At 30.8% G+C, this 17,287-nt stretch overlaps 1 protein-coding gene across 4 annotated transcripts in view; it reads left to right on the top strand.

The window, feature by feature from the left end:
* Positions 1 to 17,287, top strand: part of DNaseII (deoxyribonuclease II) — a 51,348-nt gene that overhangs the window by 3,880 nt on the left and 30,181 nt on the right. For 3 of the 4 annotated variants that reach the window (XM_075370672.1, XM_075370670.1, XM_075370669.1), the window contains exons 2-5: positions 2,772 to 2,949; positions 5,782 to 6,031; positions 15,175 to 15,372; positions 17,142 to 17,247. In XM_075370672.1, coding sequence (XP_075226787.1) covers positions 2,772 to 2,949; positions 5,782 to 6,031; positions 15,175 to 15,372; positions 17,142 to 17,247 — 732 coding nt within the window. The remainder of the gene's footprint in view (positions 1 to 2,771; positions 2,950 to 5,781; positions 6,032 to 15,174; positions 15,373 to 17,141; positions 17,248 to 17,287) is intronic. The other variant, XM_075370671.1, reaches the window with a different exon arrangement.

The raw sequence follows: 17,287 nt of genomic DNA, 5'->3' as shown, positions 1-17,287 counted from the left end.
TCACATTGCACTTGCAATTAATGAGGTTTAGGCAAAGAAAAACATTTCTGTAGTTTATCAACCACCTTATTCAACTGACTTGAGCTCCTGTGATTTTTTTCTTGCTCCCGATTTTAATAAAACACCTCAAAGGATACCATTTTGGAACAGTAGAAAACATTTTAAAAAATGTAACCCACTATCTGAAGGATATTCCGGTTTCTGAGTTCCAACATAATGCTATGATGATTGGGAAAACCGTTTGAAGCATTGCGTGGCTTCCCAAGGAAACTATTTCGATGGTGAAAGAATCCATGTATAATTTGATTGTAAATAAAAAGTTTTTCTGAACCAGTCTCATTACTTTATTTTACAGACCTCGTATATCCGTACCCAAACTTTGGAAAAAGTAGTAAATTAATTATCTCAAGAAAAATATATGCTTTCAATGAAATTCCCAAATTAAATAGATCGCTGTTTTTCTGAGATCGCTCGTTTAAGCAATTATTGTACAGATGGCTTCACATAGTATGGTATGTAACCGGAAAGGCATCTCCCATCAATTTAACATTATGAACTGAATCAATGTTGTTTTTAAATTTATACTACTCACACCAAAAAAAAATCATAGTATTTATATTTAACTTTTCTGTCTTATTTAAAATACTGTCTCTAAAATTTGAGTAACAGAAAAAGATGATTTGGCTCTCTTAAATTAAATAAAATTCCAAAAAAACATCCAAACTGGCTTCATAAAAACAATTTTATTCTAATTGAATATAAATTTTATGTAAATTAAAAGAAAAAAGACATTTTCTTATTTAAACTTATAAAAAACACTGAACTTCTAATGCACTGCTTTAGTTCATTCTGTCTATGGAGGAACAAATAAAAAAAAAATTTAACCTTAAATTAAAGAGTGCATTTAACCTTAAATTTATTGCTTTAATGGGAGATAAGGTAAATACATAAATTCAGTGCAATGAAAAAACTATTTATTACCCTTTAAAAACTGCTGGTATCTTTAAATGAATATTCAAAATTATATTCACAGCTGAAAAATCAGTCAGAATTATGTAATAAAACTTACCTTTTATAGAGAGAGATACCATTCACAAATTATTTCAAATCTACTACACTATATGAATTTGTGCAGGTTAACTTTTTTTTGAGCTCAAACTGGAAAATCATGTAAAAGTGAGTGTTTAAAAAAGGTTGGTGAATTCTTTTGTGTAAATAACTGCCCTTCGGCTTGTTAATAATAAAATATTTAGTAGTGTATTGAATTTAATAATTTGACTTAATAGAAATTATACATAAAAATATTTATATATTCTGTTTTTAATAGCATAGACTCTTTTGGTCATTAGCCATTAATACATGCCAACAGCATGTAGATAAACTGATGTCAAACACTGATAATTATAAACTTATTAAACGTTCAGAATAAAGAAATACTATCATTTTTATTTAATAACTACTTAAGAGAAACCTGTAAAATTATTTCACTGTATGAGTGTACACACAGATACATGTGTTTGAATATAAACGTAGACCTAACTTAATTTCATTAGGAGATTTAGTTTACATATTAATGAAGAAAATAAATTGATTTATTTAAACTGTAATAAAACATAAGCAACAGTTAGTATTCACCTAAATTATGGTATCTAACTTTACATATGCTTGACATAAAATCATCTTTCTGTGTAATTCTATATTGTTACGACGGTTATTAAAACATTCTCATGTTTAAAGAATCATCTTGAGATAAACTGTATATTAGAACTATATCTGTTAGCTTCTGATTACACTTTATGTTATTATGTTAACCGATAACCATTTGAAGTATACTATCTAAGGATAGAATTTGTTTTAGTGTTTTAAGAATGGGAAGCGAATATTTTGCCACAAGTATAAAAGTGATGTTTAAAACACACCATCCCTTCATCTAAATCAGTATCTCATGGAATTAGAATAAGCGTGTAATTCTTGTGGAACACATCAGATGACTCAGTCATATGCAATATTAAGATGCTCGAATGGTTATAGGGCTAATTTTTTGAATTTTCCAAATGTAGTGGTAACAACTATTTCTTATTTAATAAGATTTTTATAAATGAAGCATTGCCTAAAATAAACTTTAATATTTTTGTCTTCATTCGTAAAAATACTATGGGTGTAATGCCAGAATATTTAACAAACCTGGTTGTATTTAATGTTACAATTACATGACAATGACAAGAAATGACCTATATTTTTTAATGTTGTAAATAAAAAGAGAAATGCTTAGTCAACATTTTATGACATAATATTGTATAATGGCATTCCAAATGAGATAAAAAATCTAATCAAAATAAAAAAAAAAGTTAAATAAATTAAAGAAAAATTTTCTAGAAATTAGCTTTACATATAACAATTGTTCATTACAGTAACTAATAGACTACTTTTGACTGTTAAGTAGCCTATACAGTGAAATACATTAAATGAATATAAAAACAAGAAAAAAGCCATTGAAAATTATTTATCAGTCATTATTATGTTCTCCATGAAAGAAAAGGTTTTCTTGTTTATATTCACAAGGAAATAAAAAAAAACCCAATAATTATCTTAATCCGTAATTATGTTATTATTACCTGTATCTGATTCAATTATTATACATTTCAGTACTTTATTGACTGTTCAGATTACTTTAAAGATTAAACCTTTTTTTTGTGCACTTACATATCAATATATTTTTCTGTTTATCTTAAGCAATATTTTTGTAAGTTAATTTATGAATTTCCTAATAGGTTTTTCTTGTACAAATTACCAGATGAGAAAGGAAACAATGATAAAGATAATGGTACTAATTATTTTTATATGACATCTAATACTGTTTCAAAAGAATGGATAATATCCGATAAATTAATTACCGACGCAAATTCAATGCCAGCTATCACCTTGAAACCACTGTACAGCAACACATCAGTAAGTTGAAAAAATATAAGATTATATTAAATTATAGAAAGAGTATTTATTATCTTTTCATTTTATTAAAACCACTTACGTTGGATAAAATATTGAACGATTTGCATAATATATGAATAAACATTATCAGTTTATCTGGTTGGGTGTTGTTGAATTAAAACATTTAGAATCAGTTTGGTTCATCTTAAAAATCAAATAAATTACAAATTAATTTTTAACTATTTTTTTCTGTGTGTTATACTTGTGGATTTATAAATATTGTAATAACTCAGTAAATGAGTGTCAAAAACTTATTGAAATCTCTTAAAATGTCAGCTTTGAAGCTGAGGGCCCTATGATTCAGGTAGGCTTTTGTGCATCTGTTTTTATCACTTAAAAACTTTGCTTTTATCACTGAAGTAAGTAATTTCAGTGACTTCATAAAGTGACTTAATGTTTTAGTCACTTCAGCCTGACTACATATTAAGCGGTAACCATTATCTAACTGATGGAGATTTGCTCTTACCACTGTTCAGATTTACTAACAAGTAGAACCTTGTTTAGTCAGCGTAGTGTTATGATGGTTTGTACCTATGATTCCTTTTGTTTTTTATCAGAAAATTACTTCCTGTGAAATTCCAGATATAGTTAAACCATCAGGTTATAAGGAAATATAGTTCACCAGCCTTAGTTTTATATTGCTTGTAGTCGTTATTTTACCCTTGGGACAGTACTTTAGGAACCCACTGGGTTGGTCTAGTGGTTAACACGTCTTTCCAAATCAGCTGATTTGGAAGTCGAGAGTTACAGCGTTCAAGTCCTAGTATAGCCAGATATTTTTACATGGATTTGAATACTAGATCGTGGATACCGGTGTTCTTTGGTGGTTGGGTTTCAATTAACCACACATCTCAGGAATGATCGAACTGAGAATGTACAAGACTACACTTCATTTACACTCATTCATATCATCCTCACTCATCCTCTGAAAAATTATCTAAATGGTAGTTACTGGAGGCTAAACAGGAAAAAAGAAAGAAGTACTTTAGGAAACACATTTTATAAGTTCTCCTTCCTCTATTAGAAATATTCAGTAACCGTCTGTTTTCATTTATATTTCTACCAGTTTTCATCCCACTTTTAATTTTCCTATTAAAAAAGTATGAAAGATAAGAAGTCTAAATGGATAGATAATACAGGAATAAAAGTTGTAAGCGATTTATTATTACCATACTTGTACATCCATTCAACATGAGCTTGTCGACAGGTAAATTTCCAGAAATTTTGAAAACATCTGTTGTACTGATTTTCAAAGGCGGGGAGAAAAAAATGAGTAATTTCAGAGTAATATCATTGCTACCGGTACTGTCAATAATTTTAGGAAAAAATAGTCAAAGCTTGATAAAACAAATTTTTTTCAATGAAAATTAGTATGATTTTCAAGAGAGAAAAATACTAAATTTGTGCTATTGAACTTTATATAGATTATAGTGAATAATAAAAATAAAGGATATCAAGCGGCTATATTGTTTCTAGACATAAGGAAAGCTTTTGATATAGCCAATCATAAAATATTGTTAAAATAAATTATGGAAAGCAGGAGTTAGAGGGCTTTGTAATGCATGCTCTTAACAAATGATAGCCTGCAACAAAGTTTCTCAAGGGGTTGTAAAATGTGGAATACCACTGGGATCTATACTTAGTATTACATTGTTCATTATTTGCAAAAATGATTTATATAATGGAATTTTCAAGGGTAGAATAACAATGTTTCCTAATTGTAGGGTATTTAATTATGAAACAGAGAATGTGGAAATAGTAAAAAAGGACATAGAAGACTTGATTAGAATTAGCTGGTAGTTAACAAAGAATGAAATAACATAAAAGGCTCACCAAACTATTTAGAAAATATATTTAAAATGTTAAGTTAAAAAGATTTTGCTTATATCCAACAATATCACAGGTTAACATGATAAAATAATTAGGAGTGCCTCTAGATGAAAATATTACATCAATTGAGCATTTTAAAAATTAAAAAAAAAAAATTAGAAGTAGGTGTTCGTAATTTTATTTTTTAAAGAATTTTTATCCTCCAAAGGTATTAAAAGTGTTATGTCTTGCATTAATTGATTCAAGATTAATGTACAGTCTGTTATGTCGGTGAGGAGCATATTGTGCAAATATAGTACCAGTATTTATTGCTGTGAAACATGTAAGTAGAATAATTTCAAATAAAAATTTACTGGCAAAATCTTTTTCCATTTTTAAGAAACTTAATTTTTGCTCCTTAGGTATGTATACGTTTATAAAGTTAAAGAAGGATCTTCTTTAATATAAAGACGAAAAATAGAGTTAATAATGCATCTTTTTAATATAAAAATGTATAACTTACTTATCGATGAAATCAAGAAATGTAGGAACAAAACTAAGTTTAATGCAGAATTACTCTCCTGGTTATTTGAATTAGATAATATAGAGAAATTGTTGTTTGATTAATAAAATGCAGTGTCTGGAGGAAATTATCATGAAATAAGAAAATAAGGTTATATTGAATGGTGTGAAGTATGCTGACACTACAAAATGAATTAATTAATTATTTTAATGATTTTGTTATTCTAGTTTTAATATAATTCCCAACATGGAATATTCTATAGGAGATAGGTAATTTCTCATGCCAAGTGTTTTTGTGTTGAGTGTAAAGTAGTTTTAATTTTGTAATATATTTCTAAGATATTGTATTATGTAAAACAAAGTTTAAAAATAAATTATTATTATTATTATTATTATTATTTATTGCATTTCTCTACGTACCTATTTCAAAAATTTTATTATTTTGATTGTGTTTATTTTTAGGATGTACTGTGGATTTTATATAATGATCAACCACCTGCTGGAGAAAAAATTAATGTCGGAAGTCGCAAAGGTCATACGAAAGGGGTGGTTGGTGTTGATAAAACAGGTGGATTCTGGTTAATTCATAGTGTACCAAATTTTCCTCCAAGTGCTAATAATAGCAATCGTTATTCATTTCCTAATTCAGGATTAAAAAATGGCCAGAGTTTTCTTTGTATATCATTGTCAGCAAGCAATATTGATAATATAGGTAATTATTTTCAGTTCTTGATTATCTCATTATTTTATACAGTTGTAAAATAAAAGTAATATTAAGATAAAATTAACTATGAATTCTGATAAAGTTAATGATTAATTTTAGTTAAAATATTTAAATAATATTTATTTAAGTGAATTAATTAACGCTAAATTAATACGTATTCTCTCTGTATATTGTATTAAAAGGTATACAAAATTAATTATTATAAAGTATATTAATATTAATATATAAATGTTTATTTGTGATTTAATATCATTAATATATATCAGAAATGAAATATAAACCGATGAAATAATGATTTACATATTTAATGCATTCAGAAAATCTCAAAAATGCCCTTTGAATACTTGTAGAAGACAGTGTTTTATTATGCGTTTTCAGTTTTCTTTTATTATGCATTGAGCTAATCAGTTTGTTCTGTAAAAATATACTGCTCTCATGCACTGCTGGATATGGAATTTGAGCCTGTTTCTGGAGAAAGAAGACCAGATATCTGCTTTTATTAGTTCTGATTTTGCTCGACTAGACCATTTTTATTTATGAGGCAGATTAAAGTTAGATGGTTTGTGTCAATACACTGAAACTTGTGGTTCAGTGAGGTATGTTCTTGTCATTCACTTCTCCATGCTTTATAAAAAAAATTTATGATTTTGATATATTTATTTAGATGACCACTTCATAAAAGTTTTCTTAACTACCTTTTTATACTATTTTGTTCTGGCTTTATAGTACTTTTTAGAAATATCTGTAAAATTGGTGGGTATTTATAAATATCAAGCAAAATTTGTTTTAAAAACTTATGAAAACTTATATTAAAAATTTCAGCAGGAATTGATTATGAAGCAAGCTATTAAAATAAGATTATCACAAATATTTATTGAAATCTCTGTGGGTATTAAACAAATTATATTTTTGAAAGAAAGCCTTTGGAAAATGTAGTGATCTAAAACTGGCTGGCTTTTAATTAAAGCCAAATGATTACTAATGGTAGGTAAATCCTACCATTTAGTTGGCCATTTAATGAATTTCAACCTGTTAGCTAGTGAAGGATTCAGCACAGATCCTTCATTCTTTAAAGAACATTTAATCTACATTTTTATCATACACATTAAATAAAGTTAAAGGTAAGCGATACTTTTCTTCCTTTACTTTTCTTCCTAGGTCGAACCACCTAGTTTGTTCTTTCGTTAGTTTAACACCTTTTTACTGATTTAAGTACAATTCTCCTATATCTTTTAATCTTTTTTTTTTTTTTTTTTTGTCTTCAGTCACTTGACTGGTTTGATGCAGCTCTCCAAGATTCCCTATCTAGTGCTAGTCGTTTCATTTCAGTATACCCTCTACATCCTACATCCCTAACAATTTGTTTTACATATTCCAAACGTGGCCTGCCTACACAATTTTTCCCTTCTACCTGTCCTTCCAAAATTAAAGCGACTATTCCAGGATGCCTTAGTATGTGGCCTATAAGTCTGTCTCTTCTTTTAACTATATTTTTCCAAATGCTTCTTTCTTCATCTATTTGCCGCAATACCTCCTCATTTGTCACTTTATCCACCCATCTGATTTTTAACATTCTCCTATAGCACCACATTTCAAAAGCTTCTAACCTTTTCTTCTCAGATACTCCGATTGTCCAAGTTTCACTTCCATATAAAGCGACACTCCAAACATACACTTTCAAAAATCTTTTCCTGACATTTAAATTAATTTTTGATGTAAACAACTTATATTTCTTACTGAAGGCTCGTTTAGCTTGTGCTATTCGGCATTTTATATCGCTCCTGCTTCGTCCATCTTTAGTAATTCTACATCCCAAATAACAAAATTCTTCTACCTCCATAATCTTTTCTCCTCCTATTTTCACATTCAGTGGTCCATCTTTGTTATTTCTACTACATTTCATTACTTTTGTTTTGTTCTTGTTTATTTTCATGCGATAGTTCTTGCGTAGGACTTCATCTATGCCGTTCATTGTTTCTTCTAAATCCTTTTTATTCTCGGCTAGAATTACTATATCATCAGCAAATCGTAGCATCTTTATCTTTTCACCTTGTACTGTTACTCCGAATCTAAATTGTTCTTTAACATCATTAACTGCTAGTTCCATGTAAAGATTAAAAAGTAACGGAGATAGAGAACATCCTTGTCGGACTCCCTTTCTTATTATGGCTTCTTTCTTATGTTCTTCAATTGCTACTGTTGCTGTTTGGTTCCTGTACATGTTAGCAATTGTTCTTCTATCTCTGTATTTGAACCCTAAGTTTTTTAAAATGCTGAACATTTTATTCCAGTCTACGTTATCGAATGCCTTTTCTAGGTCTATAAACGCCAAGTATGTTGGTTTGTTTTTCTTTAATCTTCCTTCTACTATTAATCTGAGGCCTAAAATTGCTTCCCGTGTCCCTATACTTTTCCTGAAACCAAATTGGTCTTCTCCTAACACTTCCTCCACTCTCCTCTCAATTCTTCTGTATAGAATTCTAGTTAAGATTTTTGATGCATGACTAGTTAAACTAATTGTTCTGTATTCTTCACATTTATCTGCTCCTGATTTCTTTGGTATCATTACTATAACACTTTTTTTGAAGTCTGACGGAAATTCCCCTTTTTCATAAATATTACACACCAGTTTGTATAATCTATCAATCGCCTCCTCCCCTGCACTGCGCAGTAATTCTACAGGTATTCCGTCTATTCCAGGAGCCTTCCTGCCATTTAAATCTTTTAATGCTCTCTTAAATTCAGATCTCAGTATTGTTTCTCCCATTTCATCCTCCTCAACTTCCTCTTCTTCCTCTATAAAACCATTTTCTAATTCATTTCCTCCGTATAACTCTTCAATATATTCCACCCATCTATCGACTTTACCTTTCGTATTATATATAGGTGTACCATCTTTGTTTAACACATTATTAGATTTTAATTTATGTACCCCAAAATTTTCCTTAACTTTCCTGTATGCTCCGTCTATTTTACCAATGTTCATTTCTCTTTCCACTTCTGAACACTTTTCTTTAATCCACTCTTCTTTCGCCAGTTTGCACTTCCTGTTTATAGCATTTCTTAATTGCCGATAGTTCCTTTTACCTTCTTCATCACTAGCATTCTTATATTTTCTACGTTCATCCATCAGCTGCAATATATCGTCTGAAACCCAAGGTTTTCTACCAGTTCTCTTTATTCCGCCTAAGTTCGCTTCTGCTGATTTAAGAATTTCCTTTTTAACATTCTCCCATTCTTCTTCTACATTTTCTATCTTATCTTTTTTACTCAGACCTCTAGCGATGTCCTCCTCAAAAATCTTCTTTACCTCCTCTTCCTCAAGCTTCTCTAAATTCCACCGATTCATCTGACACCTTTTCTTCAGGTTTTTAAACCCCAATCTACATTTCATTATCACCAAATTATGGTCGCTATCAATGTCTGCTCCAGGGTAAGTTTTGCAGTCAACGAGTTGATTTCTAAATCTTTGCTTAACCATGATATAATCTATCTGATACCTTCCAGTATCGCCTGGCTTTTTCCAAGTGTATATTCTTCTATTATGATTTTTAAATTGGGTGTTGGCAATTACTAAATTATACTTCGTGCAAAACTCTATAAGTCGGTCCCCTCTTTCATTCCTTTTGCCCAGCCCGTATTCACCCACTATATTTCCTTCCTTGCCTTTTCCAATGCTTGCATTCCAATCTCCAACTATTATTAAATTTTCATCTCCTTTTACGTGTTTAATTGCTTCATCAATCTCTTCGTATACACATTCTACCTCATCATCATCATGGGCGCTTGTAGGCATATAGACGTTAACAATCGTTGTCGGTTTAGGTTTTGAATTTATCCTTATTACAATGACTCTATCGCTATGCGTCTTGAAATACTCCACTCTCCTCCCTATTTTCTTGTTCATCACGAAACCTACTCCTGCCTGCCCATTATTTGACGCTGAGTTAATTACTCTAAAGTCACCCGACCAAAAGTCGCCTTCCTCTTCCCACTGAACCTCACTAATTCCTACTATATCCACGTTTAACCTATCCATTTCCCTTTTTAAATTCTCTAGCCTACCAACCTTTTTTAAGCTTCTAACATTCCACGCTCCGACTCGTAGAATGTTATTTTTTAATTTTCTGGTGACCCCTTCCTTAGTAGTCCCCACCCGGAGATCCGAACGGGGGACTATTTTACCTCCGGAATATTTTACCAAGGAAGGCGCCTCCATTATTGTATATGTGAAAATGCAGAGCCACATTTTCTTGGAAAAAAAGCAGCTGTAGTTTTCCATTGCTTTCAGCTGCGCAGTACTCAGAGGACTGTTGATACGGCCGTTTAAGTCGTCCTGACTCACGCCCCTAACAACTACTGAAAGAGCTGCTGCCCTCTTTCAGGAATCATTCCTTAGTCTGGCTCTCAACAGATACCTCTCCGATATGGTTGCACCTTCGGTCCAGCTACTCTGTATCCCTGAGCACTCAAGCCCCCTCACCAACGGCAAGGTCTCATGATTCATAGAGGAGGCTTTTAATCTACTGTGTGGCTTTTAATATTTATTAAGCTTTAGCTTTTTCCCATTGGATATTGCTGGGTGCTTTCTGCATACCTATATAACATACTATTCACTTTTTCTTGTTCCTATGTCTAAATGTCTCTTACCAATAGTTTTTCTTATCAGCTCAAAATTCTTTCTGTAGATAGGAAGAAAATGAGAATTATTAAAAAAAAGTAGCCTACAAGAAGAAATAGAATGTAATGGTTTTAAAACATGGTAAAATTGAATGATATTAGTGATAAAATTGTTAATGACAAAGACTTAAAAACTATTAGAGTATGATATATTAATGCTTTTTTTCTGGATTATTAGCATGTATAGTTTTAGGTCCTGGAATTAGTAAATTTTCAGATCCTTTCTTTGGTGCTTCGAATTAAATAATTCATCACAACAGCTTCTTTTCAGTACTGTTGTGGAGTGGCAACAACATGTTAAAAAAAGATTGAGATGCAGTTATCAAACTTAGTTGAACAATATTTCCTGTTTGGAAAATAATCTTCCTGTCTTGTAAAAAATAATCTTCAGTAGTATCTTTGAATTTGTTTCAAAATTCAATAATTATAATATTACCAGCAGTATTGAAGATGATTGCTTTTTAAAAATGTTATAGTTTAAATAATATCATAAGCTTTTTGTTGACATTTTACAATAAATTGCATATTCTATAAGTATACAATATCGATTAATAAAATCTTACTTATCTAAATAATATTATAATTATAAAGATAAAAAAGCGAGAAAAGAGAAGTGTTTTTACCATATCCAGCTCAAAATGGAAGGGGGGTAGGCAGCTTTCTGAATTTTTCTTTCATGAAAACTTCTTTCATGGTGGAAGGATAGTACATAAGGTGGGGTGCTATGCAATATTATAGAATAACAAAAGGAAGAATAAAATATTTATTTAAGAAAACTAATTTTGTAACATTAGTTTGTAAGAATTTTCAAACTACAGCTTCAACAAAAATTGCTCCTTGTTAATGAAAAACTATTGTCAATGAGTGCTTAATGAAGCCATGCCTTTTTTCACTATCGGTGCTTCTTAGCCATATTTTAAGGGAACTAAATGAACGCTCAACAGTACTTGTGCTGGGCTGTGAAGGCAGTATCAGCAGAGCCTTTCTAATAGTCAGGAAAAACAATTCACTTTTTTAAAACCTCAATTATGTTTGGTACTTCCTGAGTATCATTCCACATTTTGAACCACAATTCCCTTTGTCCTTCAATGCCTTCTAAATTGTAGAAAATTGCACAGGATACTTTCAATCCATTCTTCCAATGAAACACCTCTCATGTTACTCAGACTGAAATTTATCAATGTAGATTCAGGTGATGTGTCTGAAGAAAATCTGACTTCTAAAGATGATGTGATGGAATCCAAGTAAGGAATTATTGGAGACCTTCTCCAAAATTCGGATGGATTTTTGGCTGGATGATTGCTTCTATGATTCTCTCAGCCACCAATGCAAGGCAGTTATATCAACATTCAAATGCATTGCAATCATCTGCTTCTTTTAAAACCGCAGTCATGACGTTCTCTGCATCTTCCCAATGAATTCGTAGCATGTCAAGAATAGTTTGAATGTGTTGGTTAGCTTTGACTATGTCACGTGTCTTCAATTGAAGTGAATATGCTACAGATTCCAGTATAGCAGAATACTTAGCAATTAATGCTGCTGAAACAATAAATGAAGATCTGCATGCCACGGCATGCATTTGATTTACATTTTTTTATTGCTGCATTTTCCTTTTCAGCTAAGGTCTGTAATGTATTAACAATATCAATGAGGTGATCCTTAAAAACACAGATGATCCTGTATTTCTTTGACCACCTAGCCTCACATAATTTAGTTGTGCTAACAATAATCTTGTATCATAAAATGCACTCGCGAAAAAAATGTGATTATCTGCTTGATAGTTCCAATTCAGTTTCCAATTTCTAGTTTAATGTTTAAGTCGTTCAAGACAAGGTTAAGCTTGTGAGAAGAATAATAGAAGTAGAAAGCTTTTTTTTTTTACTTTTGTCTACACACCTCCTTCTTTCCCAGACGTGGTGGAACATCTGTTGAAGCCTAACCCCACACACTTATCAGGGTCTAACTTTAAGTTTGTCATAAAACTTTCAATGGCTTTGGTCAATACTCATGGCTTTTAAGATATACAAAGCCTAAAAATTCTTCTTCAGTTTTGTTGGCCTTTTCATTGAAGAAATGTAATCCAATAGACAGCTGTTCTTTGCCAGAAATATCTGCAGTTTCGTCAGCTGTAAATGCAAGCTTTTTTAACCCTTATAATGATGTGCTTTCCCTGATTGTAGCGCCACGTAGATCAATTATTTCATTTTGGATGATAGGTGGTGATCAGTATGACACGTTTTTTGGTCCTTGCTCAAAGTGGTTTTTTTTTTAGGCATCAAATCACCTGCTTTGATGCCTAAATTCCATAAATCGATAAGCATGCCTTCATTTAGATTTTTGCCTCTGAGAGGTAAAAGGTGTGTGCTGGAAAAAATGATGCAACAAACAATTGAGGACAGTACTTTTTTGTTTTTTTTTATTAATTTTTGTGAGAACTGGTGAAGATGGATGTCCACTGGAATGCCCCCCATGAATGATTTTGCAGATTCCATTGCAGTCTGATTTCTATGGGACTGTATATATGAATTGTAATAATTGTGCACCTCCTTGTACTTAGTGAAAATTAACCCCACCCACCTCTCATTGTTCTGGCTGACGGCGAAAACAACACACAATATTTACAAAAGCACCTTTAAATTGCCTTGAGTAAGCTAGCCATGGTGAATATGTGTCCAACTACTGGTGATTTATCTTCTCTTGATGTATTTGGCATGTGTCACAAAATCATAGTTCTTCAAAGGTGCACAGACATTTTCCAAGAGACATTTTTTATTATCAACTGGCATAATGCTCGACAGGCCAATGAGTTTTCCAATATTATCTTCATGAAAACTGTCGTCTTCAATTTCACTTTCACTGTGTGGTTTGAACTGTAGAAGGTTCTGCAATCGCAGTGTTTGAACTAAAGGGTGAAAAAATAAATTTAATTTGACCAAGCGTTGATGTGGACACAAACATCGCATCTCGCTGCATTGGTTTGACAAGGAAGGTTCTAACTAACGTTTTTGTCAGAATTGAGTTTTATACAGTATATAACTATACTAGTTTAGCTTAATTGAAAAATATGACTCTTTCCATTACAATATTAAAAAACTATGGAAGAATCATCAATAGAAAGTATGTAAGAATTTTTTAAAAAACACTTTTTTGGATTCATGGACCCTAATACGGATATTTCCATATATCCTTATCATAATTATAAATTTGTCACAAGATAATTAAATGTCTACTTTTCTCTACTGACGAATTGAAGATAACTAGAAATGAACTGATTTTACTGATATAAAAACTGAGCAATTGCCTAAAACAATACTGGTAATAAGGCCACGTTTTGAAATATTTTTAATTGTTCATCAAAAGTATCCATATTTAGAAGAACGTAACAAAAATTATAAAGTTAAATCCGAAATTCTATTTTATGTTGAAAGATCCAAAAGGAATCCCCCTAGTGGCATAACAATTGGAAGAATAGAAAGATAACCAAAAGATGAAGAATAACAAATTTTAAGTTACACACTTTTAAAGCAAGACTGGCGCTTCTGTAAATTTACGGTACATACATTGCATGTTAAATAAAAGCATGTAATAAGCGTCACAGTAGGCTACTTACCAAAAAATGTTCTTTTTTTCTTTTCCTGTTTAGCCTCCGGTAACTACCGTTCAGATAATACTTCAGAGGATGAATGAGGATGATATGTATGAGTGTAAATGAAGTGTAGTCTTGTACAGTCTCAGTTCGACCATTTCTGAGATGTGTGGTTAATTGAAACCCAACCACCAAAGAACACCGGTATCCACGATCTAGTATTCAAGTCCGTGTAAAAATAACTGGCTTTACTAGGACTTGAACGCTGGAACCCTCGACTTCCAAATCAGCTTATTTGGGAAGACGCGTTCACCACTAGACCAACCCGGTGGCTCGTCCAAAAAAAAAAAAAAAAAATGTTCTAACATCCATTTGTTAAAATAAAGTGGATAGCAGATAGCCGGCACGAAAAAACAAATTTTACAGTCGTAAAAAATCACATACACATTTACATACTTACGTGAAAGTTATAATAGCACTGATTCTAACTCAAAATGTGTGCACTCTTATATATTTGGTAAATAACTTCTGAAGTATTCCTGCAAGTAAGATGGCACTGATATAAATTTTGTCATAGATGATACAAGTGCCCCTGTTTTGTAATTAGTTTCTTTCAAATTTGTTATATTATATATTATTTTATTTTTAAAAAATCTTTTCCATTTTTGAAGGAGGAGCAGTGGCCTCCCTTGTCACCACTGTATATGTTAACATCCATTCAAAATTTTGTAACTAGAAATAAACATGGTATTTAATTCTTTAGAAATTATATTTTTCTCAACATTCATTTTTCTCAATAATTGATACCATTAACGTGGTATACAATATATGTAGTTTATGTTAAAATTTAATTTTTAATTTTCAGGGACGCAGTTGCAGTACAATCAGATTAATGTATTCTGGAAAAATATAACTAAAGATCTTTCTGAACAGTATCCTAAACTTGCAGGTGCCGCAAATGGGACTAAAATAAAAAGGGCTCCTTGGAATAATCTTATCACACTAACATCTGTAGCAGGAAATGAATTCTATTCTTTTGCAAAATCAGCTAAGTTTAAAAAAGGTTTTGTTTGCTTTTGGTTTTTTTTTATACTTTATTATTGTGTAGCATTTGCTATTGATTTTGATTATTTTTATATTTATTATTAATTTTGTTCTACCTAATGTAATTCAAGTGTAGAATATATATAATTCAAGGCATAGATGGAGTGAATAGATGATACGTAAACAAATGTTAATGTATTAAGTAGGTGAAAAAAGAAAAAAAATCTCCATCAATTCTGTTAATTTAAAGATTTGAGATGTTCTGAATTTAGTTATCGTGAAATAAATAATCTGAGTTTGTTATTTGACCTGAAAATTATTAAAAATATAATAGTTTCTAGAAATGTCTCTAATATTTTACGAGAAAATTATGTAAAATTCAAAAAAATTCAGTCAAAAAACATGATTTTTTTAGGTTTGTCTAAATTTTATAAAGTAAGATTTATCAAAGTAGGATTTATTTTTTACTGAACTTTAGATAAATTTTCTCAGAATTAGATTCTCCTCAAAATTTATTACAAAATCTATTTTGTTAATTGGCATTTTAAAAAAATTACTTATGCCAAACCTAAAAATTTATTTTCTTTTATTGGAATTATTTTTTTGATGTTATTATTTTGATGCTGTATTATTTATAAAAACAAACAAGCAGGTATTTTTCTCATAAAAGCTTTCTTATATGAAAGTTGTTAAGTTGTTCTGATCACATGTTACATGTCATTATAGCATTTAATGTTTAGGAACTAATAGCAATGAATTTTTTTTTTTTTAATGATTATCATTGTGGTTATAGTTCTCAATTTAGTTTACATTCGCTTTTATATTGTATAAATTAGTTCTGTAAACTGGATAACTTTATATTTTTACTGTGAAGTACTACTTATATTAGCAATAAGATCATAAGTTTTTACGATTGTATTTATTTGTCTATGCATAAATACACAAATATTAGTGATAATTGTAGTTGGGGAAAGATGGCAGTTGAAAAAGAATTGCAAGAATGCCTAACAATTGACACAAATGTCTAAAAATGTTTACTAAGTTGAATTGGTATAACACATCTATTGCACAGAACTGTATTATAATGTCTGGGCTATTGAATGATATTGAATGATTTCTGCTATCATAAAAAAATGACTAATAAATTAATGTAAGATTTTCATTTTTAAAGGTAAGAATAAGACTTTTCAGTCCAGATTATCATCATCTAGTGTCCTGCCTGATGGCCGATCCCTTACCCCACAACTGTCTCCATCCATTTCTGTCCCAGCCCTTCTTTGTTTCCTCGTAGTTTCCAATCTTCACCTTATTTATCAACTTCATACTTCTTCTAACTTGCTTCCTTTCTGCTTCTTCTGACCCATCCAATGCAGTTGTCAAGATTTTGCTTCCTCTAACCACATATCCTTACCGGTTTTCTTTTTTTCATGTACTTCCTGCGTAAGTGCCGTTTCTTTTTTAATACTATTCATTAAATTCTCATTTCCCACTTTATATGTCCATTTTACTTTCTCCATAGTTAGTTCTCAAAAGCCTCAATCCCATCCTTGTCCTTCTTCTTCCTTATACATAGTATTTGGCTAATCTTTTCCTTAATTCTAAGTTCAGACTTCTGCTATATAGAAATTTCCTCTTCTAACTGAAGGCTTCCTTTGCTATTGCTCTGTTTCCTTTTATCTCCGTTGCATTCTTCTAGTCCTCTGTCACTATAATAACCAAATATCTGTAATATCAGTCTAGATAAATAAATTAAAGTATTTCACATTAATTTCTGTTTGTTATTTTCAGATTTATATGAAGACTGGGTGGCTCTAGAACTGAAAACTGATTTATTTGTTGAAACATGGCTTAATGGCCGAGGACGACTAGATTCCAACTGTTCTTTAACATATAAGTTAGTATAAGTGTTATATAATTCCCAAATTTTAACAATT

Source organism: Lycorma delicatula, chromosome 7, assembly GCF_047948215.1.
Source record: "Lycorma delicatula isolate Av1 chromosome 7, ASM4794821v1, whole genome shotgun sequence".
In the NCBI taxonomy this organism is placed as follows: Eukaryota; Metazoa; Arthropoda; class Insecta; order Hemiptera; family Fulgoridae; genus Lycorma; species Lycorma delicatula.
Note: the sequence above shows the minus strand (reverse complement) of the source record. Positions and strands in the feature narration are given on the sequence as shown.